The 24,946-nt window shown below is 57.7% G+C and overlaps 9 protein-coding genes across 9 annotated transcripts; 6 read left to right on the top strand and 3 right to left on the bottom strand.

The window, feature by feature from the left end:
* Positions 1-165: 165 nt before the first annotated feature.
* FA10DRAFT_259348 (ras GEF) lies at positions 166-6,234 on the top strand (the record flags this gene model as incomplete). The annotated part of the gene is made up of 2 exons (XM_025519964.1): positions 166-4,430; positions 4,497-6,234. 2 exons carry the CDS (start codon positions 166-168, stop codon positions 6,232-6,234), a joined length of 6,003 nt encoding a protein of 2,000 aa, XP_025379291.1.
* Positions 6,235-6,240: 6 nt separating this feature from the next.
* On the bottom strand, positions 6,241-7,185 carry FA10DRAFT_265895 (hypothetical protein). Its single transcript, XM_025521258.1, has 2 exons — positions 6,669-7,185; positions 6,241-6,603 (listed from the first exon to the last, which is right to left on the bottom strand). Exons 1-2 carry the CDS (start codon positions 7,150-7,152, stop codon positions 6,377-6,379), a joined length of 711 nt encoding a protein of 236 aa, XP_025379292.1. The 5' UTR covers positions 7,153-7,185; the 3' UTR covers positions 6,241-6,376.
* A 137-nt stretch (positions 7,186-7,322) lies between these two features.
* Positions 7,323-9,045, bottom strand: FA10DRAFT_82741 (putative guanine nucleotide-binding protein alpha-2 subunit). The gene is made up of 7 exons (XM_025525732.1): positions 8,708-9,045; positions 8,489-8,638; positions 8,269-8,426; positions 8,076-8,204; positions 7,815-8,016; positions 7,491-7,749; positions 7,323-7,435 (listed from the first exon to the last, which is right to left on the bottom strand). Exons 1-7 carry the CDS (start codon positions 8,867-8,869, stop codon positions 7,425-7,427), a joined length of 1,071 nt encoding a protein of 356 aa, XP_025379293.1. The 5' UTR covers positions 8,870-9,045; the 3' UTR covers positions 7,323-7,424.
* A 919-nt stretch (positions 9,046-9,964) lies between these two features.
* Positions 9,965-11,578, top strand: FA10DRAFT_278732 (hypothetical protein). The gene has a single exon (XM_025523485.1). The coding sequence runs from the start codon at positions 10,278-10,280 to the stop codon at positions 11,178-11,180; it is 903 nt and encodes a 300-aa protein (XP_025379294.1). The 5' UTR covers positions 9,965-10,277; the 3' UTR covers positions 11,181-11,578.
* Positions 11,548-16,306, bottom strand: FA10DRAFT_265897 (hypothetical protein). The gene is made up of 2 exons (XM_025521259.1): positions 14,789-16,306; positions 11,548-14,714 (listed from the first exon to the last, which is right to left on the bottom strand). The coding sequence occupies exons 1-2, from the start codon at positions 15,872-15,874 to the stop codon at positions 11,691-11,693; spliced, it is 4,110 nt and encodes a 1,369-aa protein (XP_025379295.1). The 5' UTR covers positions 15,875-16,306; the 3' UTR covers positions 11,548-11,690.
* A 189-nt stretch (positions 16,307-16,495) lies between these two features.
* On the top strand, positions 16,496-17,883 carry FA10DRAFT_265901 (hypothetical protein). The gene is made up of 4 exons (XM_025521260.1): positions 16,496-16,868; positions 16,937-17,040; positions 17,103-17,336; positions 17,392-17,883. Exons 2-4 carry the CDS (start codon positions 16,944-16,946, stop codon positions 17,709-17,711), a joined length of 651 nt encoding a protein of 216 aa, XP_025379296.1. The 5' UTR covers positions 16,496-16,868; positions 16,937-16,943; the 3' UTR covers positions 17,712-17,883.
* A 725-nt stretch (positions 17,884-18,608) lies between these two features.
* FA10DRAFT_259353 (hypothetical protein) lies at positions 18,609-21,272 on the top strand (the record flags this gene model as incomplete). The annotated part of the gene is made up of 1 exon (XM_025519965.1): positions 18,609-21,272. One exon carries the CDS (start codon positions 18,609-18,611, stop codon positions 21,270-21,272), a length of 2,664 nt encoding a protein of 887 aa, XP_025379297.1.
* Positions 21,273-21,788: 516 nt separating this feature from the next.
* Positions 21,789-23,070, top strand: FA10DRAFT_265903 (cytochrome c). Its single transcript, XM_025521261.1, has 5 exons — positions 21,789-22,180; positions 22,268-22,340; positions 22,419-22,516; positions 22,588-22,632; positions 22,703-23,070. The coding sequence occupies exons 1-5, from the start codon at positions 22,143-22,145 to the stop codon at positions 22,770-22,772; spliced, it is 324 nt and encodes a 107-aa protein (XP_025379298.1). The 5' UTR covers positions 21,789-22,142; the 3' UTR covers positions 22,773-23,070.
* A 161-nt stretch (positions 23,071-23,231) lies between these two features.
* FA10DRAFT_265904 (COP9 signalosome complex subunit 5) lies at positions 23,232-24,883 on the top strand. Its single transcript, XM_025521262.1, has 5 exons — positions 23,232-23,464; positions 23,564-23,804; positions 23,882-24,010; positions 24,090-24,679; positions 24,754-24,883. Exons 1-5 carry the CDS (start codon positions 23,304-23,306, stop codon positions 24,857-24,859), a joined length of 1,227 nt encoding a protein of 408 aa, XP_025379299.1. The 5' UTR covers positions 23,232-23,303; the 3' UTR covers positions 24,860-24,883.
* Positions 24,884-24,946: the final 63 nt, after the last annotated feature.

The raw sequence follows: 24,946 nt of genomic DNA on the forward strand, positions 1-24,946 counted from the left end.
ATCGGTCGGCAAGCTTTCGGTCGACGGTTTCCCTCTTCTCTTACTCTGCCCATTCCGCTCCCCCTCTGTCCTCTCTTGGCCTGTGCCCTTCGCTGACACAACGATGGCGCACTTGTGGCAGATTCACTTTCGTATAAGAGCGTGACAAGATCGTATCCGCCCATCATGGCCGAGGCTTCGTCATCTACGCCCAAGCTGCCAGGCGTGCAGGAAAAGAGAAATAAGCCGCAGGCGCTGGCCTTCTGGCAGAGCCGTACGCGCAAGGACAGCAGCTCCTCGATGCCACCGACGGACGCCGGAAGGCCCGCGGTCGTTTCGCGAGGCAGAGGCTCCACTGCATCGTCGCTCAGCAGGATCTCGGCGGCCATCAAACAGGGTGCCTCCTCTTCATCGTCGTCGCTGGCAAAGAGGGACCCCAGCGCGTCCTCTTCGACCAGCAAGCGGGCGACCTCGGCGAAACGGGACGGATCTGTGTCCTCTTCGGTCAGGGAACGAGCGGGCTCGACAAGCACGACGGCAACTTCTGGCTCCGCTCCTGTCCTCATCGATGACGAAGATGAACACGCCGCGGACGGGTCACAGGACTCGGCAGCTGCAAGGCTGAGAAGACGAGGCAGAGGGCCAAAGATTGTAGGGCTCGATGAGGAGGTGGAGCAGAGAGAGCGGCGGAGCTTGGAAGACAAGCAGAAAGCAATACATGCGCAAGAAGTCGGAGACGGCGAGGACCAGCACAGAAGTCAAGGCGAAGGTCGAGGCAATCGCGACACGACAATGAGCGATTTCCCCTCGAGGCTTGGGCTGCCCCTAGGACACGACTCGCTCTACCCAGACCTGGCCAGCAGCAGTGGCGCATCGAGCTCGAGCAAGCGGTCGAGCAGGACATCAGACATGCTCTCCAAGTCGTCCTCGTCACGCGGCAACTCGCCTTGGAACCAGCAGGCAGAGTGGACCGCGGGTGACTCTTCGACCTCGGGGCAAAGTACCGGACCAGAGGCTGACGGTGCGGCGACGACACACAATAGCCATCAAGGATATGTGCAGACGCTTCAAGGCCTGGCTGACAACGAGGTGCTCTCTGGCCTGGGCATAAGCGACATGAGCTCTATGGGCATAGAAACGGACGCTGGGCAGCCGAGCAGCCGACAACCGCAGCTGCGTCGGCGCGCCAAGAGCCTGTCGAAGCCGCGACTTCCGCCAGCACACCATGACGATGGTAGCGATGGAGCGGCAAGGTTGGAAGCTAGGTCCGGTCAAGACGAAGGTCTGTCAAAGGATCACGCTCGTTCACGGCGTCGCCGCAAGTTGTTGCGAAATCAGATGAAGAAGAGACAAGCAAGGCGCAGGGGCAACACCATCAGCACCAGCCGCGCCGAGGCCGAAGTTGGCTCGCTGGCCTGGGGAAGCGATGGTGAGAATGACGGCGAAGAGGATGAGAAAAGCGGTGAGGACGGCATCGACGGCTGGGGAAGCGACGAGCTGGATGGGATGAATGTGGGCGCTTCAAGCAGTGCCAAAGTCTCGGACCGATCCTCCATGACGACGGCGAGGGAGGGCGCATCGAGCAGGCAATCCCTCGGTGCTCAATCGGCGTCCTCGACCGGTCGGCGAGCATCGATGGACTTGGCCACGTATGGATCACCCCCCGAGAGCATGCGGTCTTTTTCCGCCCTGAGCCACGATGGATCAGAGGCGTTTTACGACGCAGGCGCGGGCAGCTCACCCGAGTCTCATGCAGTCCCCGACACTGTCGCCAGCAGTCAGGGAAGAAATCGCAACAGCAGACATTCGTCGTCGATCGACGGCTCCAGCTGGCTTCACCTTGTTCCTCGACAGTCTGCTACGGCATCATCTGCCACGCTTCGACAAGATGCAATCGATCGGGAGCGCCGATTAGAGAATAAAGAGTCTTCTGCCACTCTGTCGCCGCGCGACAGCATCAGTGCGAGCCAGTCACCGGCGCCAGACGCAGTGATCCGAGGCTCGGAACCCTCGACACACGCTGACGGTCTTGCCGCAGCAGGGAGCATCAAGCGAGAAATGGCTTCCGCGACATCCTTGCCGCCCTTGGCATCACCGTCAAACTCAAGCCCCCAAGAACCAGAGCTGGCTTCACCCTCTATCGTCAATTTCTTCGATGGGTCATTCGTGCCAGATATGTCAAGCCCGTCGACGAGCCCGAGAATCGTCAGCCGGTCAAAGAGAACCCCTACGGTTCCACCAGCGAGACCGATGCCTCACTCGCCACCGCCACCGCCTCCTCAGCCCAGCTCTGCTCCTCCATTTTTGGTGAGCGGGAAAGGAGCGAGACAAAGTCGCGAGCTTAGCGACAGGGGCTTCTCGATGGAGCGGTCAAGGAGCAGCAGAGTCGGCAAGATGCGCGACCATGAGAGCTCCTCGACGTCGCCGACATCAGAAATGGCGAGGACCGAGAGCGACAATGCTCATCAGCGAACCTCCTCCACGTCGGGGTCTTCATTGGGTCCCAGTGGAACGATTCGAGGGCGCCCTCGAGGCGCGACCGTGGGCGCGGTGCCCGGCATCCTCGAGGGGCCCAAGTTGTCGCAACAGATCCCGCTACCCTTGCAGCGAGCACGACCTCGGTCTATGCTGTGCAACGAGATGGTCCTGCCGTCGGCATCGCCTCCGAATGCGCTTGCATCCGGACACGCAGCCAATGACGACAGCAAGGACGACGACGACTTGGTTCCAGCTGATTTTATGAGCTCTACGGGCGATTACATCTCACCTGCCGATGCCATTTTGTCGTCGATGATGAGAGAGGGCGATGAGGACGGATTGGGAGCTTGGTCGCAGGCAATGTACACGAGCTGGAGCGCAGACAGCTCAAGTGGATATCGAAGCGGCGCTCGGTCTGTGCGAATCAACGACTCTGTCATGACGAGCCCCAGGAGCCTGTCCAACAGCAGTAGCCGAGGCTCAGTCTTGGGGACAAGCGTGAGCAATTTATCGACCAGCTCGACGGGTGCCGCTTCAATGCAGGCGCAAGTAGGAGATACGACATTGTCGAGCGCAGGCGCAAATGGAGGGACAGGCAATACCAATGGCGGCGGCGGTGGCGGATCGGCGGGAGCAGGAGGTAATAACACCTCCGCCGGCTCGGGAGTGGGCTCAGGATCGGGCGGCGGCAACCGAAGTCGAAGCGGGAGCAATGCGAGCCTGCTGCAGCAGATGCAATACCCACCCAAGTCGAGTGCCTGCTTCGTCATTGGCGTCGTTGGTCACCGGGGTGCCGGCAAATCGACGGTGATCAAGAAAGGGCTGCGCCAGTATGGTCTCTTCAAGTCCAATTCCTTTTCGGAAAAAGTCAAGTCGCACTCAACGATGTGCGTCGTGGATCAAGAGCAGCGGTCCATCGAGGTCATTGAGATCGACGCCTCCCTCCTCCTCAACGGCCCCAACAAGCGCTTTGCATGGCCAAAATTCTTGCCCAGGCTCGACGCAGTGTGCCTGTGCTACGACGCTGCTCAGCTGTCTTCATTTCGCGGCATCTCGGAGCTCCTCGAGAACTTCTCCGTTCACAGTCTGAGCACCGTCATGCTAGCTTGCAAGTCCGACATTGAGCCAAAAGCAGTCGATCCGTGGTACGCCAGCGACATGGCCGGCGTCTACAATGTTGGCCTAGCCGAATGCAGCGTCAATACGGAAGAGGGCAAGCGGAGGATGCGCGATTGTTTCTCGTACCTGGTCAAGGACGTCGTCAAGGTTCGCGCTCGCAAAGGCTTGGCCTTTGATGGTTCCTTGCCCTCTTCCTCGACCTCCAGCCAGCGCAGTGGAGCTGCTTCCCTAACTTCCACTTCTACGCCGGGCGCCACTAGCGCAACCTCGACAGACGATGTCAAGTCGACCAAGGTCTCGACAGCTGAAACCAGCCGGGTTGGTCTCGACGAGACCGAAGCACTCTCTTCCTCATTGGCCTCATCAATCTCGGATGGGGCGGCTGCCCAATCTTCTCAGGCCGGAGCTGCCGACAGCGGCTCCCTTAGTGGTGCAGGGAGCAGCGGCCTCGGGCGAGATGGCTTCAACGGAGGTGAACTTGGCGAACGGTCTCGAGTGAACCGGAAGCTGAGCGATGCAACAACGGCCTCTGTCGCCTCTGTCGATGCTCCTTCCGTTGTGGGCTCCGCCTCGGAAGACGACAAGCACATTGTTCAACAGAGCATCAGCCGCGCGCAAATGGGCCTTCAGAGCGCCAAGTCGGCCGGTGGCTACGTCTCGATTGAGGAGCTATGGGACAAGCTCTTCTTTGCCGCCGTCTCTGGGGAGGAACACAAGTTCCTCTTCATGTTCATGATCTTCTACCGAGGCTTCGCCAGGCCCAGTGATCTGCTTAGGCAGCTCGTTTCGCGCTTTGGGAAGCTCGCAGAGGGCGAGCGACATGATGGCACCATCATTCGATTTTCAATGATGAGGTGAGCCTCTGATCCTATTCTCTTTTTACCGACCTTTGGAAGCTCACTTTAATTGCCGATGAACAGACTAACTACGATGCTTGCCGATTGGATGAGGGACTATCCTGGAGATCTGTCGGGACCTGAAACGTTCCCCATGCTGAAGAGCTTCTTCGATGACTTTCTTCCGGTCAACGAGTCGAGCCGTCATCTGGCGGTGCAACTCGAGCCGCTCCTCGATGTCGTCCAATCGGCGCCGGATCTCGATGCGGTATGGAGCAAGAACCAAGACAATCACAAGCCCCAGTCGGTGGCTGCCGACGTCCCACCCGTCAAGCCGGTACCGATGCTCGAGAGCAGCGACGCATCGCTGGCCCACGTGGATCGCGATCGCATCGTCCTGTCGGCGCCTTCCTCTGCTCCTTCCTCAGCGCATCACGTCGACAGTGGGACTCAAGACGGTACTACCAGCAACGCCGGTAGCGATACAAGGTCTCGGGCCTACTCGGACACATCCTCTGCGAAGGAAGCGGCCTCAGGCGGTTTTGATGGAAATCTGCTGCAGGCCCGTCCTGCCGGGTTCGAGACTCGACACAGGAGCGCATCTGACGTCACGGCGGCCTCAAGCGAGGATCAAGGAAGCAGTACGAGCGGTGGAATTAGCGCGAGCGCCAACACGAGCGCCAGCAACAGTCTCGTCGATGAATCTTCCGTTCGGGCACGGTCTGGGAGCGGCACAAACGAAAACTTCTACGATGCGAGCGCATCCAGCCAGGTCTCGCCTGCGGCCTCTTCCACTCGCCTAGGCTCGGTTCCCAGCGTGGGAGGAGCAGGGTCGGGCGCTGGCGCTGGCGCTGGGTCCAGCGGCTCTGCAGCGACGAACGTGGCTGGGACAGCGAGCAGCAGCACCATGGGCAAAGCGGATTCCACCTCCTCCAGCATGGTTGCCTCGGCGACGCTTGGAGACCAAAAGACGAGGCTGCGTGCAGCTTCAAACGCCCTATTTGAAGTCGACGACGAGTTGGTAGCCCAAGAGCTGACGCGCCTTGAGTGGATCCTCTTCACGGCGATCCGGCCCAGAGACCTGCTCCGTCACATTCTCGTCGATCGGCACATGCGCGAAAAGGAGGCGCCCGTGGCGCGTAGCATTGCCCACTTCAACTACGTCTCTTTCTGGGTCTGCTCCATGATTCTCGTCCAGGCCAAGCTGAAGCCGAGGGCGAGGATGCTGGAGAAATTCATGAACATCGCTGTCATTCTGCGCCATGAGAACAACTACAACTCCTTGCAGGCCGTCCTCGCTGGGCTTGGCAACGCGGCAGTTCACCGGCTCAAGCATACCAGGGAGCTCCTCAATGGGAAGCCGGTCAACAAGGCCTACCAGAGCTTGGCCAGGCTCATGGGAAGTGATCGCAGCTTCGCCGCCTATCGGCTTGCGCTGCAGAATTCCGAAGGCCAGACGATTCCTTACCTCGGCGTCCATCTCCAGGACATTCTATCGATTTCAGACGGCAATCCCTCAAAACGGGCCAGCGACGCCATGGTCCATTGGAGGAAGTTTAGCCTGATGGACGACGCTGTGGGCGCCATTGTCAAGTGTCAGGAGTACGACTTTCAGCCGGCTGCCTCCGGCACCTCGACGATGGCCAGCACAAACAAGAAGGCGACGACAAAGGTTGACCGCCTCGTCGAGGACCTTCCCGTCTGGGACGAAGAGGCGCTGTACAGCCGCTCCCTGCAGGTCGAGCCCAGGCAAGGCAGCGGGCCCTCGGCTGTGGGTGCCCTTGCAAACAGCCGCATCATTCGATCCTTCTTTGCAGACTAGAGCATTTGTTGTCTTTAAAATTCGCTCCACTTCTCTACCACTTCCTCTCTCTGTTCTATGACCTCGTTCTTTTCATTCCTAGCGGGATCAATGACATTTGAGGGAGGAAAGGACCCCTTTTTTCGCGCATTCTATATGAACGTCACGCGATGGTCTGATAGCTGCCTCCTTTGTCGCCGCTAGTCGCTTGCGCTGCTTGTCCTTGCCCCTGCCCTGGCTGTTGCTGTGCGCCGGATCGTTGAGGCGCCGAAGATGAGGGCCGAGGAGCTGACACGGGTGAGACGATTGGAGGAGCGTCTGCTTCTGTTGCATAGCCTCCTACCGCGGCATCCTGGCCGTCGTCGTAGATGGTCTGATACCTCGCCCCTCCTTGCGTTTGATAGACTGTCAGTGTTGCCCATGCTCAAATGTGGGCGGCGGGAAAAGCGACTCACCACTCGCACCATTCCATACACCTGGAAGGCCACTCGCGCCCATCCAGCCAGGCCCACTCGCCGACGATGCTCCCCAAGCGCCGCCGCCTTCGAGCCGGACTTCGCCGCCGCTCTCGAGCACCCGCGCGACGGCGCCGGCACTGACGAGCTTGAGGAGCATATTCATGCCGACGAGAAAGACGACGGTGCTCGAGGCGGTGCTGCCCTTGTACAGGAGCCAGACGACATCGAGGGCGACGCTGACGAGCCAAAGGACCTGAAAGTGCGCCAGGAGGCCCGACTGGAGGTGCAGCGCGACGAGGCCAAAGAGGGCCAGTGGAAAGGCGTACGACGGCTTGACCGTGTACGTCGAAATGGGCAGCGAGAGAAAAGTGTGCAGGAGCAGCAGAGGCTCCAGCTCGACCGACTGCAAGGGCGGGGGCAGACGATGCTGCAGCTGGATCGGTAGCAGCAGGAGCTGCGGTGGGTAGAAGGGCGCAGACATGGCGCAAGACGCTGCGGGCTGTGTGTGTGCTGGTAGAGCTAAAGTTAAAAAGGGGACATCGCGCCTCATGATGGAGGTCTGTGCGCTAGCCAGCCAAAGCCGGTTGAAAATCCAGCGCTGGATGGCCAAATTAGGAAGGGAACAGATGCGTGTTTGGAAGAAGAAGCAGATGAAATACAAGGAAGTGTGTGAGGTGGTGGTGATGGATGGCTAGGAGGATGTATGCAGAATCAATGGCAGTTGAAAGACAATAGAGAAGTGTAATTGCTATCCTAGAAAAGGTCTGTGAACGAAGGATTAGCAATGTGAGGTTGACAGGACCAGAAGAGATGACTTACTATCTCTAAGGCTGTTGGTCAGGATGATGTCGGTGACGCTGGCCATAACAATCTTAAGCAGGCTCGTATCGGTGGCATTTGTAAAGCTGGGGTAGATCTCCTTGGTCGTAGACCTGTTCATCTTGCAGAACCGCGCTCGAAAGAAGTTTCTCGCCGCGCTGAAGTCTTGATCATCGCCTTCGTAATCTGGAAAGTATCTTTTGATGCTCGAGTACATTATCTTTGTCCGGAAGATGTCGACCTTATTGAGGAACAAAATCTGCAAAGATGGCGTGTCGGAGTGAGCGCTAGTTCGCAAGGAGGGAATCGCAAGTGAGGACTGACCATCGAGGTTCGGACGAACCACTTTGCGTTGCAGATGGAGTCAAAGAGCCAGATGGCCTCTTGCATCTGGTTCGCGTCCTGATCCTCGACAATGCAGCTGTCGTACCCAGACAGCGCGACAGTGAAGAGGACAGCCGTGACGTTCTCGAAGCAGTGGATCCATTTCTTCCTCTCGGAGCGTTGACCGCCAACGTCGAAGATTCTGAACGAGGTCAGACGACGTTCAGGAGAAGAAGTGGCGTGGCTGGCTGCTTGACTTACCTGTAAGTACGATCATCGATCGGAAACGTTGTCTCAATGATGCCAGTCGTCTTGTTCCGACACCGCAAGATGTCCGAGTCGGTCGGCTTGTATTTTGGCTCAAAGAAGCGATCCAGGTCGGCAAAAAAGCTAACAACCGATCTGGATTAGCAAAAGAATGGTATTGGACGAGATCCAACAGATGAGTGCTCACTAGGTCATGTTCTCGGGTACGGCAGCCTCATTTCCTCTGCGGAAGACGGCCTGGACACCAGCGTCATTCCAAAGCAATCGTAGCGGCTCGTAGTAGCTTGTGGGAAAAGGTTCCTCTTCGGCGATGTCGGGGTATTTGACAAAGAGGATCAAGAATTTCTGCAGAGGACCCACCAAGTCAGGATGTGAGCATTACAACGAAGAGACTGCAGTCGACTCACATTGTATTCGTCGTGCTCCAGCTCAGCGCCCCACTCCTCCATGGTATCGAGGATGAGCTTCATGCCTTGAACCAGGTTAAGGAAAACCATCCTCCGAAAGTGCTCCCGCTCAGCGGGCGTGAAGGGAATTTGGTGAATAAGCCTCATCGACTGGTAGAAAGATGCGAGTCAGAAAATGGCAGTAGTGCTAGAGGAGAAAGTCCATGCGCTCTCACTCACCTTGAGAATCGTCGATTTGCCACTCTCGCCCGCCCCGAGAAGCAGCAGCTTGATCTCCCTGTTCATTCGCTTCTCCTCAATCTTGAGCTCGCGATCCAGCGCCTTGCTCCTCTTTGCCTCGGGTGAGTCATCGTGCGACTCGGTAGACATACACAGCCCCATGGCCGCTGTGTCGCGTTGAGCGATTCAAGCAACGATAGAGCGTGGAAAGGAGAGCAAACGAAGAGTTGACGCACAAATGTAGTCTCTGAGGACCTTACCGAGCCTTGTCTAGCCTTGCCTAAGCCTTGTCGAGTCAGGGGTCACGGAGAGCGGGCGCTGAAGTATCAAGTATCTCCGACGATTACTTTACTCAACTGCTGGCCAGCGTAGTTGAGAGCTTCTCTGCCTCGCGCACGTCCTTCCGTCTATCCTCTTTCGAACGCCCGACCTAATTTGTGCAGTTGGACCAGAAACAGGTTGACGAGGCTCTTGAAGCGACTGACGAACCGAAAGGAGGTGTAAACGAGCCTTTGCTAGCGGCTAGCCGAAGGGAAGCGAGGGGAGATAGAGAAGAAGGAAGGTAGGCCAAGGTTCCGTCCCTGCGTCGTTTTCCCACGCTCCGAGAAACCTTCACCCGGACGTCTCTCGAGGCAGTGTAGACTAAAATAAGTTATAATGGTGGAATACGTGGTGGGGGTGTGATGGTCGTTGCCGGTCGATCGATGGCGTACCGTGCTGGGAGGAGGGAGAGAAAGCTTGATGCTAAATATTTAAATTGGGATTTTTGATTGTGGGCTGCCTATCGGGATAGTGCTGCGTTCAATTTGTTCGCCAACCAGAGGAGGGCAAGGCCCAAGACGTGGAGAATTAAGCATGCTTCGTCTCTCTTTCCCTCTTACTTCCTCGTCACTCTCCGACGAATGCAGGCATTCGATATATCTAAATCTAGTGATGCTCCAGAAAGTGAGACCGGCGCCGGGTAAGCGCCAGACAAGCTGATGCATTATCCTGCCGTGGACAGCGTCGGACAATAGTCATGTTCTTAGCGCTGCCTGAAGTCCGAGCGCTGCATTCTGGCGTCCCCTTCGGGACAGGCAGACGCCTAGCGATGACAAGGTTGGTGACCGAAAATTTCTGCAACACTATTCAAGATTCAACGTGATAATCATAATAAAATCCGACTATTCTTTTGTGTTTTAGAAAAGGTAATGAAAAGCACGACGTTGAAAAGGGATGTGAGTCGATTTGTAGCTTCTCCGCATCTGAGTGTTTTACCCACAAATCGAAATTCGCGCGCCATCTCTCCTCACCATCCGTCTTTTGCCCCAGAACCCACCACTCTCGTGTCCCCTTTCTACGCCCTCTTCCCCCCCTTGCGCTCTCCTTACTCCCTATCCATCTCGACTTCTGGCTGGACCTAGACGACGACAGCGAGATCCAGTCGCTGCGCCGGCTCATCACCAAGCCCTCTGCTGTCCGACCCTCGTTTGCTTTCCCTTCTCGTCCCACCCGGCTTTCCACCCGGTCTTTGCTCCTCCCCGCGTTACATCTTGGCCGCTCCCAATTCTTCTCCGCACGCAGTCTCGCAATGCGCTTCTTTTCACTCGGACTCGCTGCCGTCGCCTTGGGCGCATCGGCAGCGTCTGCTCAGAGCACGACTGACGCGGCCACGTTGAGCATCAACACGGCCGCTGCCGCGACGGTGTCTCGACCCACCGTTGGCTTCAATTCTGCCTCAACTGCCCGTATCATCTCCACCGACACTGAAGCACCCAGCTCCGCTGTCGCCTCGGCCGCCTCGTCGTCCACCCCGGCAGCGTCGGTGCCATACTACAACGTCTCTGCGCTCCCGTCCACGGTCTCTGATGCCCCTCGGACGGCATCGAGCAACTTTACCCTGCCCAAGCCCGATGCCACCGCCGCGTGGAATCCGGCACTGGTCGTCCAGAGCAGCAACCCCTACGTGATGCAGGTCGTCGACACGGCCGACATGCCCACGATCAACTGGAACCTGCTCAACCACACGCAGCAGCAGCGCCAGATTATCTGCGACCAGCAGACAAGCTTCTGCCAGACGGCCGGCTGCAAGGAAGCCGGCGCGACAATCAAGGACAACTTCTGCAACGTTGACACCATGGCCACCAAGTGCTCGTGCACAAAGGGCGACGCCAACCTGCAGCAGTACAACTGGCCCGTCCAGTTTGCCGACTGCACCGGCCGCAGCACCACCTGCACCGACGACTGCATGAAGCCTGGCGGAACGACGGCAGAGCGCACCGCCTGCCGGGATTCGTGCCACCAGAACTTTGCCTCGACGTGTGGCCTGCCGGGACAGTACGCAGCAAACTACGCCGTCGACAAGGAGAGCCAAAAGCCAAAGCTCGGCATGATCCAGGGTGGAACGGCTGCAGACTCTGTCAGCCGCGTCGCCGTCTCCTCTGCCCTCGTCGTCACCCTCGCCGTCGCTGCTGTCATTGCCCTCTCTGCTTGATTTTGCCAGTCTACAACCTTTCCCCCTTTCGTCCAAGAATTTCCCACCTTTGATCTTCTTCGCCTTCTGTACTCTGTCCCCGGTGTCCTCCTAATCCTCTCTTTCCACCTTTGGACCGCGATACCATTCTGCTGCTACTTTTGTTTCCCCCCTCCCTTATCTACGGCGACGAATAGCGGCACATTCAGACGGTTCCTTTTTTAGCCCCCAACCTCCTCCCCCTTTTGCCAAACTCCCACTACTTCGTCCTCTTTGCATCCGTCGGTCCTTTCTCCCTTGCTCTTCTTCATACAAGTCTGGAATCAAGCAGTAGCAGAAGCAGTAGCCAGCGAGCGAAGTCCCTCTTCTTTGGACGAGAATTTGTTTGGTCGTGAGGAAGCCTACCCTGATGCATTACCATGAACATGTGTGAAATTAACTTGACATTAGGACGCGAGGGGAAAAGGAGGGAGAAAGGGGAAGAATGGAGAGAGAAAGAGAGGAGAAAGAAAAAGGGCAGGGCTGCATCGTCTAGGCGGCCCTCTTTCCGATGCGCATGCCGACTCGGACAAGCGTCTCCGTAGCCGCCCTCGAGTTGGCCAGGAGATCCTCGTCAAACTGCACGATGCCCTTTTCAAAGACGCAGACGTTTGTGCTGCCCCCAAAGGCATAGTAGCCAAACTCGTCGCCGCGCTTGACCCGGTCGCCAGTCTTGACGGTCAGATTGATGGAGCCGACCATCATGGCGCCAATACAGATGCAGTAGAACGTGCCAAACTCCTCGCTGTGGAACGGCACCACGCACCGTACATTTTCGCCATACACGTCAATAGTGCTTCGGATCGCCATGGGATTCACCGTGTAGTACTGCCCCTCGATGAATGTAATGTCGCCCACCGTCGCATCGGCAGGGACGTGGAAGCGGTGGTAGTCCTGAGGAGCCAGTCGGAAAATGATGAGCCCGCCGCCGTGCAGCTTTTCGACTTTGCCCTTGAATTTGTCTCCGAGCAGACGCTCGACCGTGAATTCCCGGCCTTTGATCCAGACTTTGGTGGCCTCGTCGGTGCTGGCAAAGGCCATCAACCTGCAGTCTGCGCTCGACACCAGCGTCGTTGGGTCTTCTGGGTCCGCGACAGGCCGGACGCCTTCCTTGAGCTTTCGATAGAAGAACTGATTGAACGTCTTGAAGCTGTCGAGCGGGTCCCTGATCTCGTCGACATTCAAGTTGTGGAAGGCGATGAACTGAGGAATTTCTCTGGCACTCAACGGCGAGTCGTACTTTTGACCCTGCTTGACGCTCATGTTCTTGAGCATCCGCCGGATCCTGGCGCCCTCCATGCGTGACCTGGCGCCCTTATACAACAAGCGGATGCCCAGCCGGACGTAGACCTGCATCTTCTCCTCGAGGAGCTCGCCCGAGATGCGATCCTGGACAATGATGTTGGCGCTGTTGGCGCCCAGCTGGTACTGACCCTGCGAGATCTTGGTGAATACTTTGGTGTACCACTTGCGATGGGCTTGCGAAGCCGTGACGAAGTTGCCGACGACCATCGAGTCGACGCGGCGCCAGTCCTGCGAAGCGCACACGGCAAGGTGCGTCACGATGTCCACCTCTGCCTTCTTTGACAGTCGAGGCATGTGACACAGCGGGCACGATTTGAGCACAATGACCCTCTCGACCTGGCGCTCGCCCGCACCAGAGGACGAAGCTGCGTCTGAGGTCGCCGACTGCGACCGTGCTCGATCTGCACCCGGTTTGACCGAATGGCTAGGCGAAGCCGATGAATCTGTTGTTGACGCTGAAGTTGTCGTGCCCAGCGATAGTGCGGACATGTCTCGCTCGATGACACCGGGAGTTCTGGCGCCACTCGTCGTCCCAAGAGGCTTGACACTAGCTTCGCTGGTGTGCTGTCCAGTGGTGAGGTCCTCGACAACAGTCATGGGTACAGGAATTTTCTTGTCAGCCAGCTCTTTTTCGTGGCCGGCAGACGGCGCAGCAGGACCAGAGTAATCCATCGCAATCGAGCCCGAGGCCACATCGCTCGTCGCAGGCGTCTGAGTGCCGCTGCCGGCAGGCGTGTATGGCAGGTCCAGAGGAGCTTCTGCCACGTAGCGCTTCTCGCTCCATGGCTTTTTGATCTCCCATTCGAGGGAATAGATACACTCGTCAATGCTTAGCTCCTGTTCGTCCGGCTTCTTGTTGAAGTGGCCAAACCAGCTGCCGATCGTATGCGCAGAGAGTGTGCTTCCGAGGCTATCGAGCATGGTGGCCAGCTCGAGGCTGCTCAGCGTGCCACTGTCATTCGTGTCGTACTGCATCAGAAGCTGCCGCCAGAAGCGCTGGCGCAAGGAGTCGTAAGGTGTGAACTTGGCCTCGACACTGAGGATCGGCGAATGCTTGCCCAATGTCTTTCCATCCTCTGACTTTTCGTCCCTTTGAAGCGGGAGGGCATAGGTGATCATGTCGTGCATGCCGTCGTCGCTGGCCGCATATAGACCCGTCTCTGGATCCGGGGTGGGTGCAGTTTTGATGAGAGCGTCGATGGAGATCGAAGTTGCACCGACAAAGTCGTTTGAGCTGAGCTTGTCCCAGTCGTAGATGGCCAGCTTCGTGACGAAGTTCTCCTCATGGCGACGGACGTGGAACAACAGCTTTTCGTCCCACGTCGGGTTGAGCGTATGACGGGCAACGCGAGTCCGAAAGATCTTCTGGCCAAACGAAACAATGACGAACGGATCCATGTCAAACGATGTTCCCAGGCTGTTTCTCCAACGAGGCAGGTCCTGAGCTCCTTTGACTTCCAGCTGGACGATGCCGATGATGTCGAGGCCCATCTCGCTCTTGAAGGCAAAGTCTTGATCTTGACGACGACGCTTTCGAGCCTGCTTTCGCCTTCGTCGACCTTCCTCGTCTCCTTCTTCAGCGACCTGGGCATCCTTCTTTGACGGCAAGCGACGTCGTCGGCGTGGCTCGCTCTTCTTTCTGAATCGCCTCTGTTTCTGCTCCATCTCGCCCAGGTCGCTCGCCGACCCGCTTTGGTCACCGCCTCGCTCCCTGCGCAGGCGTCGAGGTAGCACGCTTCTGCGCGGTGTCGTCGAGGCTGCAGCAGCTGCCTCTTTCAAGTCCGACGTCGAACCCAAAGGTGGGCTTGGGCTCGGCCGGGCATGGCCAAGATACTCAGCGCCCGAGTCCGAATAGTCTTCAGCGTCTGTCGTTGTCAAGCCGTCTTCAAAGCTGGCAATCGAGGCGTCGTCGTCATCGTCTTCTTCGTCGGTCAAGAGCTCTTCGCGTGCTTCCGACTCAGACCCGCTGCTCAGGCCGTCATCGACGTAGGCTTCGGCCAGGCCCGTGGTACCAACCGACTCGCTGGCAGGCACCGAACGGATTCCAGCACCCTCGACACGCCGCGTAGAAGCCAGCAGGCGGGAGTAGAGCTCGTCCACGCTCGGCCAGGCCTTCGAGGAGCCCTCGTCGTCTACAAAGCCCACGCGAACACGTATGTTCCCACTGACCTTTGCGCTGCGACGAGTGGAAACAAGCGGGAGCTCGAGGGGCTGCGGAGAGGAGACCGTGTCAGCAAGATAGAGTGTCCCTCAGTTGTTTCGATCAAGACAAGACAAATTATCACCTCGCTGGTCGACCACGCTGCACTCTTCCCCTCCTGGAACCACTGCGAGACTTCGAGGCTGCATTCGCCCATGTAGTCGTTGCCGCTCCACTTGTCCTTGTCCCAGACGACGAATTCGATGCTGCCAACACACGAGTGCAGGTGGCCATGCGCATTGAGAAGCGCGCTCCCAGCGGGGATGCGATGCTGGTTCTGGCTGGCATCTTTGCGAAGGCGCATCGGGCGTGGCCGACCGCGCTTGCGGACGACTCTAGTCGTTGCCACGGTGCCCTTGTAGGTCATGCGCACCGGCGCAGCAAGTATTCTGCCGGCTGCACCAGAGAGCTTGCGCACATTAGAAGGACGCTGCGGAGTTGTTTCTGCAGCAAGGTGGCTGCTGCTCTTGCTCGGGACGTCCACTTGTTCGCCGAGGACCAGCTTGTGGTCGTCTTCGTCTTCGACTTCGGCGTGCTTTGTGCCGACAAGGATCTTGGGCGTCTTGAGAGCCGACTGGTCCTCCACCGGTTGCAGGACGGCTGTCTGGTTCTCCTCATCTTCGCCCTCGCTCTCGTCTTCCTCGTCGGCATCGGCACCCTCTGGCTCCATCTCGGACTCGGACGTCGGCACCGACTCTGACAGTCCGATATCTGGCGTGCGTGGCTGGCTTCCTGTGACACCGTACCACTGGGGCGTCACGTCCCACTCGAACGTCGCCTCGGTCTCTTTCCACGTCGGCTCTAGCGTCTTGGGCTGCACCGGCGTCGTGCGGCGGTAAAAGTCCTTGTCTCTCTTGCGCTGGCCAGTACCGCCGCTGCTACCTCCTGTGACTGACAATGGTGGTGCACCAGGAAGGTTGACATCGATGAATGGATCCGACTTGCCGTTTCGGTCCTTGCTTGCCAGCCCACTGGCGCCCAAGATCTGGACTCGAAGGCGGCCAACGACGTCATGAGGTGGTGTGCCAACGGCAGGAGGAGAAGCGGAGCCCTGCCTCGACTCGGCTCGACTTACGCTGCCAGTGTCGGCATGCTGGTCGCCGTGACCAGTGTCTGGCGAAGCAGAGGGCTTGGCTGCCCGGTGTCCCTTGAGGCCTTGCCAGGATGGCATGCTGTGTCGCGTGCACGTGTCGCCGTCCTTCCTCGACCAAGAGAAGGGAGTGATGTCTCCCTCCAAGAGGCGATGCTCGAGGGCGATTTTCAAGCCCTTTTTTTTCGCAGCAGGCGAAGTGCCCTTTCGGGATCTCTATGCTGTGTCGTTGGTTGGTGAGGCCCTCCCCGCGTCGGATCTTCCTTCCTGGAGAGTACCCCGCTCTCACGTGCTTGCCCTTCTCTGGTGGCTTGGCCTCGGGCTCTGCACGGACAACAAGAGCTTCCTTCCGTCTTTGTGGTGGCAGAACAGAAAGGAGCAGCTCGAAGGTCCCCTTTGAAGCAAAGGTCGCCAGCGAAGGTGCTGCACGAGCGTTGTTTCAGCCAGGTCCACACGGTAAGATCAGGCAGGCAGACTTAGACTGGCTGGGTGGCTTGGTCGGGCTGAAATCTGAATATTGAGATAGAGAGACGCGCGCACACGCTTTGTTTTTGTTTCAACAACAACCAGAATAAGAAACACACTACGGATCGCGCACGCCGGATTTGCATCGACTCGAGGCAAAATTCGCGCTTTTCCCCCATTTCTTCTTGCGGGCTCGCTCGCTCGCTTGCTTGCTTGCTTTGCGAGGAGCTAGCGGTCAATACGCCCTCTGATTTCTCCTTTGTCATTTGTCTTCTGGGGGCTGCGGCCGTCGACGCATGGCGGGAGCACCTCTCGCCCAGCAAGCGTCGCCACCATCTTTGAATTGGTCTTCTTCGCGGTTTGACAAGCCGAGCAGCGGGCTCAGTCGTCCGCGCATCCCAGGACGTGCATTCTGTTGTTCGGAGGGCGTTTCGCGCACGGCCCGACTCAACACGCGGTTATTTTTTTTGGCTTTTTTTTTCTCTTCCCTGTGTCAGGACTGTCGTCGATATTCCCGATGAAGGTAAATGAAGAGACAGTTCTGGTGGGCAGCAGGGCGGTCCTCGTGCCCTATCGCAGCGAGCATGTCGAGAAGGTGAGCTGTCGATTTCAGCAAGTGTACGCTCTCCCCTCTCCTCCCCATCGCAAAGCGTCGAGTCTGATCCTTCTGCAGTATCACCAATGGATGACGGATCCAGAGATCCGACAACAGACAGCGTCGGAGCCGCTCAGTCTGGAGGAGGAGCATGACATGCAAAGGTCGTGGCATCTTGACGATGACAGTGAGCACCTTGGCCGTCAGACTCGTTGGCGTAAAGTAGCTGACAAGCCCTTGCACCAACAGAGCTGACCTTCATTGTGCTCTCGAGGGACGAGAGTGTATATGTGCCAGACACAGAGGCAGACGCGGACGAGGTCTCACAATTCCTTGCAAAGTGCAAGATGGCCGGTGATGTCAACCTCTTTCTCTCGCCAAGCCAGGACGAGGACGAGGACGAAGAGACGGCGGGGGCGGGGAAGCCATCTGCCGTTGCGAAGTCTCCGGCGATGGACGCCGAGCTCGAAGTCATGATCGCAGGTAAGCCGAGCTTTTCTTCCTGTCCTCCCGCCAACAAGCTCAAATTGAAAAGCAGAGCCGTCGGAACGGAGAAAGGGGCTGGCACGCGAGGCCCTCTCGCTCCTCATTCACTACGCATCGACATCGCCCACGCCTGTGCCATCTGTGAGCTCGTCGCCCTCGGCACCTAGCCGAGCCCTGCCTCTGCAACCGCGGAACTTCCTCGTCAAGATTGGGCTCGACAACGCACCGAGCCTCGCGCTGTTCAAATCCCTGGGCATGCAAGAGGTCAAGGTCAGCGAGATTTGGAGGGAGGTTGAAATGCGATGGGCGGATGGGGACGGGTTGCCTCTGCCGGCGCAAAAGAAAGTCCAGGTGCTGAGATGGAAAAGATAGGAATCAATGCCGTCATTGCTCGTTGCCCCAAATCTCCTGCTGCTGCTCATTGGACCCCTCCTCTTCTCTTTCGTGACGTTGCGGCCCCTTGCGACACACTGAGGAGATGACGACACGGAAGACGGCGAGGCTGTGTCTGCCTGGACCCCGTGCACGCCCTCTTTTGGATTGGACTTTATTTTTCGGTGAACCTGGAAAATATCTCCTCGCGCGATTGATAGCGTCCACTCGATTTGTGGGGCTGGAGGCCTACTGATGATGATCTAGGGTCCAAGCTTGAAAAAAAAAAAAGCCCTGCTGCTCTCCGTTGCGGGGTAGCGTCAGGCAAGTCATTTTCGTCACGGGTCATTCGCCCACAGGGCCTTCCAGTCTCTGTTCCGTGCTGAGTGGCCAGGCGAGGCCCTCCCCCGCCCGCTTCTCCCGCCACTGCTGGACTCAAGCTCGCGAGGAACGGCCTCACGTCCTGCACTGCTTTAATCGCCCGATCGATTAGCTAGCAAGCTAGCTAGCTTGCTAGCTTGCCTTGCCTGCATGGGCCAGAACAAAATAAAATCTGGGCGGCTCGATGCCTCTCACCTCTGCCCGCCTACCTCTCGCTTGATTCGATCCGCTGGTCCCTTTCCCCCTTCTTTCTCGATTCCAAATTCAGCAGAGGGCTGTAGAGTGCCATGACAGCGCAGAGGGCGACCCTCCGACTGCAGAGGTGACGGTGGCTGTGATCAAATATATGGTGTATGAGAGACGACAACGACAACAAAAGCGACGACTGAGCACCAAGCAACAAGCAACGAGCACCAAAACCGCGAGCCCTCTCATCAGTAGGACATACATCACGGCAACGAGGCTGAGTTCACCTCAAAGCAACACCAGACATTCCAGGGTCCGAAACTACATTCGATGACGGCATCTACGCAGATTTCGTCGCCTCTCGACGACCGGCCCGACGAGAAGGTCGAGAATGGAGACTGGTCGCGGCGGTCCCGCTCTGGCTCGTGCTCGCTCACCATTCTCAAGGCGCCGCGAGAGCTGCCAGCGATCGATGCGCGCAAGCCCATCTACACGGCAAAACAATCACAGAGCGCGCGTGGCGCCGCTCCAGAACCGCAGAAGCGCCTGTCCCTCTCCTTTGGCAGGTCTGGTCCCGCGCAGGTGCCTGGCCCAGGGCCCGCTTCTCTGCATGAATGCAAAAGCGCGGAGGGAGAGGTGGCCGTCACGGTTCATCTCGCCGACTCGTCTGTCCTGCTGCCCTTTCTCGATCGCCAGGCCGAGGTCGACGAGCTCCTCTTTTCGCCAAGCAGCAGGAATGCGACGCTGACGGACCGCCTCCGTGATGTTCTCGGCGGCGAGGATTCTCGAGAGTGGCGCAGCTTCTCGCACCTTCTCGTCACAACCGGCCGTGAAGAGCTCAATGACATTGAATGGCTCAGGCGATTGCGCGACACAGTCTTTCCTCGGTCGCCTAGTCTCTGGACACAGCTTTGGCGCTGCCTTGGTGGCGAAGGCATCGATCTTCGCCAGGATCTGACCAGGGACCACCAACACAGAGCTCGTTTGACGAAGCATATTGAACAGAATCGGTGGTGGAACCGTGCACTCGACAACAACAAGGTCGAAGACGACGACAACAACGATGGTGATGAAGAGAAGGAAGACTTTTCCAGCGCCTACAGCCACGAACACGATGCGCGATGGCAGAATAGCTTCGACGTCGAGGCGTTGCATGAGGTTCCCTCAAGTTACGCCGACTGTCCTTCGTCACAGTCGTCGACCTCGATGAGCCGAGATGCCGAGCTCGAGTCTAAGCTACCGGAAGGCAATCGCCACGACCATCAACAAGGCAATGGGCATCGACGCCGGCGCAGTACGAGCATCTACCGCAGCGATGGAAGTGACACTTACGACTTCTCGGCCAAGCCATCCGGCTCCTTTGCCGGCCTTCGCATCGTACAGAATCCTCATCAGCCAGGCTCTTGGAGACGCGCATCTGTGCTCTCATCCTCCTCGTCTTCGTCTGGCGAGGACAACGTGTCAGTGCGCTTCCGGAAGCATCGCGGCCTCGGAAGTCTCATCGCACCTCGTTCGGCGTCCACCGACTCCTCTGTCGAGCAGCTTGGATCGCAGCATCGCTTCATGCCTCGTAGAAAGAGCATTGCGATGCCCGACCTCGTCAGCCGCGGTGGATCGCTCACGCCCCTCTCTCTCAAAATGACACCTGCTAAGATGGACGAGGAGAAGCAGCGCCGATCTAGGCATACGATCTCGGGCCCTAGGAGCGCCAGCACAAGGGGCGAGTCCATCAATTCCCTTGCCTCGTCTTGGTCCGCCGGCGCGACTTCACGGCCTCAGGTCAGAAAATCGGTCACCTTTGTCACACAGCCCCACTCTGGTGATGCCGCCGAGGCGTCCGAGGGGGAGGACGGAGCAGCAACGCCGTCAAAGGTGGGACTCCTGCCCGATGGGCGGACCAGACATCCTTCTGCAGGCTCGGATGACATTGCGCCGGGACGAAATGCGTTCCGGGACAGCCTGAGCAAGCTTGATCGTTCCGGTGACGCCATCCGGAGACTCGATGGTGCTGCCTCCTTCTCGGCCGTAGGAGCCGACGACGAAGACGACCCGACAGAGTCGAGAGCAACCAGGCAGCGTCATCGGTCATCGATCAGCACGGCGTCTGACACCTTTTCGACAGGCAGCCAGGCTGTAAGCAGCGAGGACGGCAGCAGTATTTTCGACGAGCACGTCGACACGCCCTCGGAGGGCGGTGTGAAGAGCCCGTCGAGGGGTGGCGGTTATTTTCTTTCTCCTCTTCCTCCACCGGTGCATTTGCACGATGCCGATGGCCACTTCATCGGTCTAAAATTGCCCGACGAAGCGAGTGGCTCGAGTGCAGCAGAGGCTGGGGCAGCACAAAAAGGAGGTCGAGAAATTGGAGCCGGCTCACCGAGCACCAGTCTATCTCCCCCTTCTGTACGTCATCGCCTTCCGAGCCCTACGCTCACAAGCTCGACCTACTTTACACGCTACCATCCCGAGTCGACCTCACAAGGCAAAAGAGGTGCTGCCCTGTCGCCTCTCGATATTGGTGGCAAGAGGGGCGATACAGATGCCTTTCTGCTCTCGCCGGGTGGAACGAGGCATGCGATTGTATTTCCAGTGCCTCCCAGCCCGCACGTCTCGCGAAGCAAGGAGCTCTCTGCGCTTATGGATCGCCCCGAAGCTCAAGAGACGCTCAAAGAAATTGAAAGAACGATCAGCAAGGAAAAGATCGAAGAGATGCGACGGCTCGTTGCACGGGTAGATCGCAGCCAGCTGCCAGACGTCGCCTTGCTAGAACAAGTCGCAGGCGAAATTTTTGGCCTCGTCGATCATATGGATGCAGAGTACTGCAACGATGCCGACGCAAGGCAGAGGGCAGAAGAAGTCCTGGTCGAAGACTCGTACAGCCAGAGGTGGGAGGCCTTTGCGAAAGTCTGCCAGGACGTTTTCCATCTCACCAAGCATGACATTGCCGAGGCCAAGAAGCGCTGCGGTCCAGCTTTGCAATTCTCCCTCTCACCCTGAACACATTTGCATCATCAACTGTATATACATGCTTGCCCAAGCGCTCATGGCCTGCCACTGTGTTTCCTTTTGCCGCGGCGTGTTCCCCCCGAAAGCTGTGACTAAGTAATGACATAATGAAACTTTTCTAGTCGGGCCAACGCGGAAACGAGGTGTCTGGGAAAATTTCCATTCGCGGGCCACCAATTGGCTCGCTAACCGGCTCAAACTGCGGACTCGGGCCCGTCTCGCTGATCTCGCCCTTGTTGTTCTTGATGGGACATGGAACAGGTCGGTCTCGGCGAGGTCGAGGGTCAGAGCCAAAAAGCCCGGGGCCCAGGTGTTATGATGAGTAATGGTGACAAGTTTTTGTCATCAGCCCTATGATTGGTCCCCAGGTTGGATTTCTAATATGAGCCGGCTCAGGGCGAAATCGTGAGTGCGCGCGCGCGGGCGCGCGCATTCGGCGGCCCTCGGACCAATGATTAGAAAGAAGGGAGGTTTCGTTTTTTTTCAGCCCTGCGTCGGATTGGGCAGGTTCAATTTATAAGAAAGTTGGGCGCCACCAACCTCTCTCTACTCTACCAGAACCATCAGTCTCTGTCTTTGCACACATACCAGGTGAGTTGATGTCGGTGCTGCTGCTCGCCAACGTCCGTGACCAGGATGGCGAGCAGCGAGGACGAATGCGATCAGCGTGGCTGATTCATCCAATTTTTTTTCCTCGTCTCTTTCACTCCACTTTTTTTTCCCACCCTTTTCTGGTTTGCCCTTTTTCTTTTCGCACTCTTCTCTCTTCGTCGTCGCTCACCTCTATCGGGGCTTTGTGATCTCGTCTACCAACCTTCGCCGCTCCTACAACGCAACGCACCGATCAGCTAAATCACAAAAATGGGCTTCAAGGAAGGAGACGCTAAGAAGGGCGCTGGGTGAGTCCCTTGGTGGCGCCCCATGGATCCCAAATGTCTGGGCCGCGCTGACTTGAAATCGCCCACGCCTCTTTTTTTCTCGCACAGCCTCTTCAAGACCCGATGCGCTCAGTGCCACACCACTGAGGCAGGCAAGAACCTCGTTGGTCCTTCGCTCCACGTGAGTCGCTTTTTTTCCTCGAGGCAGCGCCGTCGCTCTTACCTTGACACTGACGACTTCTTGACATCTTGTAAACAGGGTGTCTTCGGCAGGCAGTCGGGCCAGGTTGAGGGCTTCAGCTACACGGCGGCCAACAAGCAGAAGGGTGTGCACTGGGACGAGGAGACCCTCTTTGAGTGAGTCGCCACGCGAGGCTGGTCGGGTAACGAGAGACCCGTAGCTAATTGGCAATGTCCCGTATTTTCAGGTACCTCGAGAACCCCAAGAAGTACATTCCGGGCACTAAGATGGCGTAAGTACTTCTCTGCTTGCTCTGAGGCAACAGTCGCTCTAAACCAGTTGCTGACAACGATTCTTCACAGCTTCGCTGGTCTCAAGAAGGAGAAGGACCGCAACGACCTCATTACCTGGCTCAAGGAGAACACCAAGTAAACGCTTGGTGCAATCTTTGTAGAGATGGAGAAGGGGTCGTGGGCTAACGAAGGACTGAGGCGGAAGGAAGTACGATGATATTTTTATAGATTGGTTCTTTTTCCTCCAGTTCTCTTTTCTGGCCGCCGCCTCCTTCGCCTCGTCTCGAAAGAGGTGTTGGTCGCGCTCCTCCTCTCTGCCCTTTCCTCTGTCGTCTAATAGGTCGTTCCACCCTCGTATCCATCCTCTTGGCCCTGTTCACACTTGGCTTGTAATCCAAAAGCTCTTGGCATTATCATATCACCGCTCTTTTACACTGTCATGGCTTTGGCTCGTTCTGCCCGCTTTTAGTCACCGACGTGAGTGACGAGCCGGGTGCTGCCTTCCCTGAGATCGATCGAGAAGCCGGAAGCGCGAAGAAATACCACGTGGTTAATTTCGACTGGCTTGTGCGTCCATCTGCAAGTCGCCTCTGTTGCTCAGTCCCAGGAGAGCCTTGATCAGCTAGTTCCCCAACGACAGGCGATTCTGCATCGGACGAGATAGGCAGAAATGACCGAGGCACCCTCGTCGTCGTCGTCTGCGAGACTGGCGCAGAAGCAGTTTGAGCTGGAGAACAACGTCGTCACGCTTGATCCGCGTACCGATGCCATCTTCCACTATGACAACGATGAGCAGGTCCGGATTCGCAACGACGCTCCCTGGAAGCGAGAGTGAGTGTCCTGCTGCGTGGATCCCCTGCTCTGAACAGTTTCGACGGGCATGGTGAATTGCTGTTGACAAGACAACTTGCTGACGCGGTGTACCATCAGTCCGCACTTCTTCCAGCGCGTGCGCATCTCTTCGATCGCACTGATCAAGATGATGATCCACACGCGCGCGGGCGGCATCTACGAAGTCATGGGCTCCATGGTGGGCAAGGTGGACGTCGAGACGAGAACGATCTACATCATGGATGCCTTTGCGCTCCCCGTGCAGGGCACCGAGACGAGGGTCAATGCGGGAGACGAGGCGTACGAGTTCATGGTGCAGTGGCAAGAGAGCAGCCAGAGGGTGAGTCGGACTTTTGCAAGCTTGATTGCGATGCATGCACAGGGAGAGACGCAGTGGCTCACTTGAGTATGAAACAGATTGGGAGATTGGAGAATACCATTGGCTGGTATCACTCGCACCCGGGGTATGGCTGCTGGCTGAGCGGCATCGATGTCAGCACCCAGATGACCAACCAGCAGTACCTCGACCCTTTCGTTGCTGTTGTGGTGAGCTGCCATAGATAGAGCCCTGCTCAAGCAAATTGGCTTGAAGTTGCTGACAAAGACCCCGGGATGTGCAACGAAGATCGATCCCAACCGCACCATCTCGGCAGGCCGAGTCGACATTGGCGCCTTTCGGACGTACCCCGAGGGCTACACCCCACCCGAGGCTGGTGCGAGCGAGTACCAGTCGATTCCACTTAATAAGATCGAGGACTTTGGTGTCCATGCCAACAGCTACTACCCCTTGAAGGTGGAGCACTTCAAGTCGTGCCTCGACACGCAGCTGCTCGACATGCTCTGGAACAAGTACTGGGCCAACACGCTGGCCCAGAGCCCCGTCGTCGTCAATCGGGCCTATGCCGTGGGGCAAATCCAAGACTTGGGCGAGAAGCTGTCGCGGGCGTGGCAAAGTGTGGGTAAAAAGGCGGGAACATCATATATGCAGCCAGCCGGAGGAGCACCGTCTACCGCGGCCACGACGGCGAGAGAGGATCAGGGAGTGTCCGGTGCAGGAGTCGCCGGGGCCACTGATGCAGGATCGGCCAATGGCATCGCGGGCGTCGATGGAGCAGGGTCCGCCGTCGATGCCAAGGCGGAGCGTATCGACAAGATGATCAACGACATGGCAAAGAAGGAAAAGGATACGCCGCTGGCCAAGGCGGCCAACGACGGGTGCGTGCTTCTCTCTCCCCTTGTCGGTCGAATTTGCCAGGGCTGCCAACACTGATTCATCTTTCTCTCGACAGGCTAAAGATCTCGATGGAGGCCCACAACGGCCTGGTGAGCCAGGTGCTAAAGGATGTTCTCTTCAACAAGTCGGCCACGGGTGCTCCCTTGCCTCCCTCGCACTAGCATAGAAGTGGGCACAAGGCAAGACATGTATTATCAACTCTGACAGGGCCTAGAAACAATCACTCGACATTGATGAGCCGGAAATGA

Source organism: Acaromyces ingoldii (genome assembly GCF_003144295.1).
Source record: "Acaromyces ingoldii strain MCA 4198 unplaced genomic scaffold FA10scaffold_2, whole genome shotgun sequence".
Classification (NCBI taxonomy): domain Eukaryota; kingdom Fungi; phylum Basidiomycota; class Exobasidiomycetes; order Exobasidiales; family Cryptobasidiaceae; genus Acaromyces; species Acaromyces ingoldii.

Coding starts and splice junctions, on each gene's coding strand:
- FA10DRAFT_265895 (XM_025521258.1), bottom strand. CDS start 7,152: ATGTCTGCGCCCTTCTACCCACCGCAGCTCCTGCTGCTACCGATCCAG. Junction 6,604..6,668: donor TGTATGGAATGGTGCGAGTG/GTGAGTCGCTTT, acceptor ATCAAACGCAAG/GAGGGGCGAGGTATCAGACC.
- FA10DRAFT_82741 (XM_025525732.1), bottom strand. CDS start 8,869: ATGGGGCTGTGTATGTCTACCGAGTCGCACGATGACTCACCCGAGGCA. Junction 8,639..8,707: donor GCAAATCGACGATTCTCAAG/GTGAGTGAGAGC, acceptor TCTTTCTACCAG/TCGATGAGGCTTATTCACCA. Junction 8,427..8,488: donor TGGAGCACGACGAATACAAT/GTGAGTCGACTG, acceptor GGTCCTCTGCAG/AAATTCTTGATCCTCTTTGT.
- FA10DRAFT_278732 (XM_025523485.1), top strand. CDS start 10,278: ATGCGCTTCTTTTCACTCGGACTCGCTGCCGTCGCCTTGGGCGCATCG.
- FA10DRAFT_265897 (XM_025521259.1), bottom strand. CDS start 15,874: ATGCCATCCTGGCAAGGCCTCAAGGGACACCGGGCAGCCAAGCCCTCT. Junction 14,715..14,788: donor CAGCGTGGTCGACCAGCGAG/GTGATAATTTGT, acceptor TCCTCTCCGCAG/CCCCTCGAGCTCCCGCTTGT.
- FA10DRAFT_265901 (XM_025521260.1), top strand. CDS start 16,944: ATGACGGATCCAGAGATCCGACAACAGACAGCGTCGGAGCCGCTCAGT. Junction 17,041..17,102: donor GTGGCATCTTGACGATGACA/GTGAGCACCTTG, acceptor TTGCACCAACAG/AGCTGACCTTCATTGTGCTC. Junction 17,337..17,391: donor GCTCGAAGTCATGATCGCAG/GTAAGCCGAGCT, acceptor ATTGAAAAGCAG/AGCCGTCGGAACGGAGAAAG.
- FA10DRAFT_265903 (XM_025521261.1), top strand. CDS start 22,143: ATGGGCTTCAAGGAAGGAGACGCTAAGAAGGGCGCTGG. Junction 22,181..22,267: donor GACGCTAAGAAGGGCGCTGG/GTGAGTCCCTTG, acceptor TTTCTCGCACAG/CCTCTTCAAGACCCGATGCG. Junction 22,517..22,587: donor GACGAGGAGACCCTCTTTGA/GTGAGTCGCCAC, acceptor CCGTATTTTCAG/GTACCTCGAGAACCCCAAGA.
- FA10DRAFT_265904 (XM_025521262.1), top strand. CDS start 23,304: ATGACCGAGGCACCCTCGTCGTCGTCGTCTGCGAGACTGGCGCAGAAG. Junction 23,465..23,563: donor GACGCTCCCTGGAAGCGAGA/GTGAGTGTCCTG, acceptor GTGTACCATCAG/TCCGCACTTCTTCCAGCGCG. Junction 24,011..24,089: donor ACCCTTTCGTTGCTGTTGTG/GTGAGCTGCCAT, acceptor TGTGCAACGAAG/ATCGATCCCAACCGCACCAT.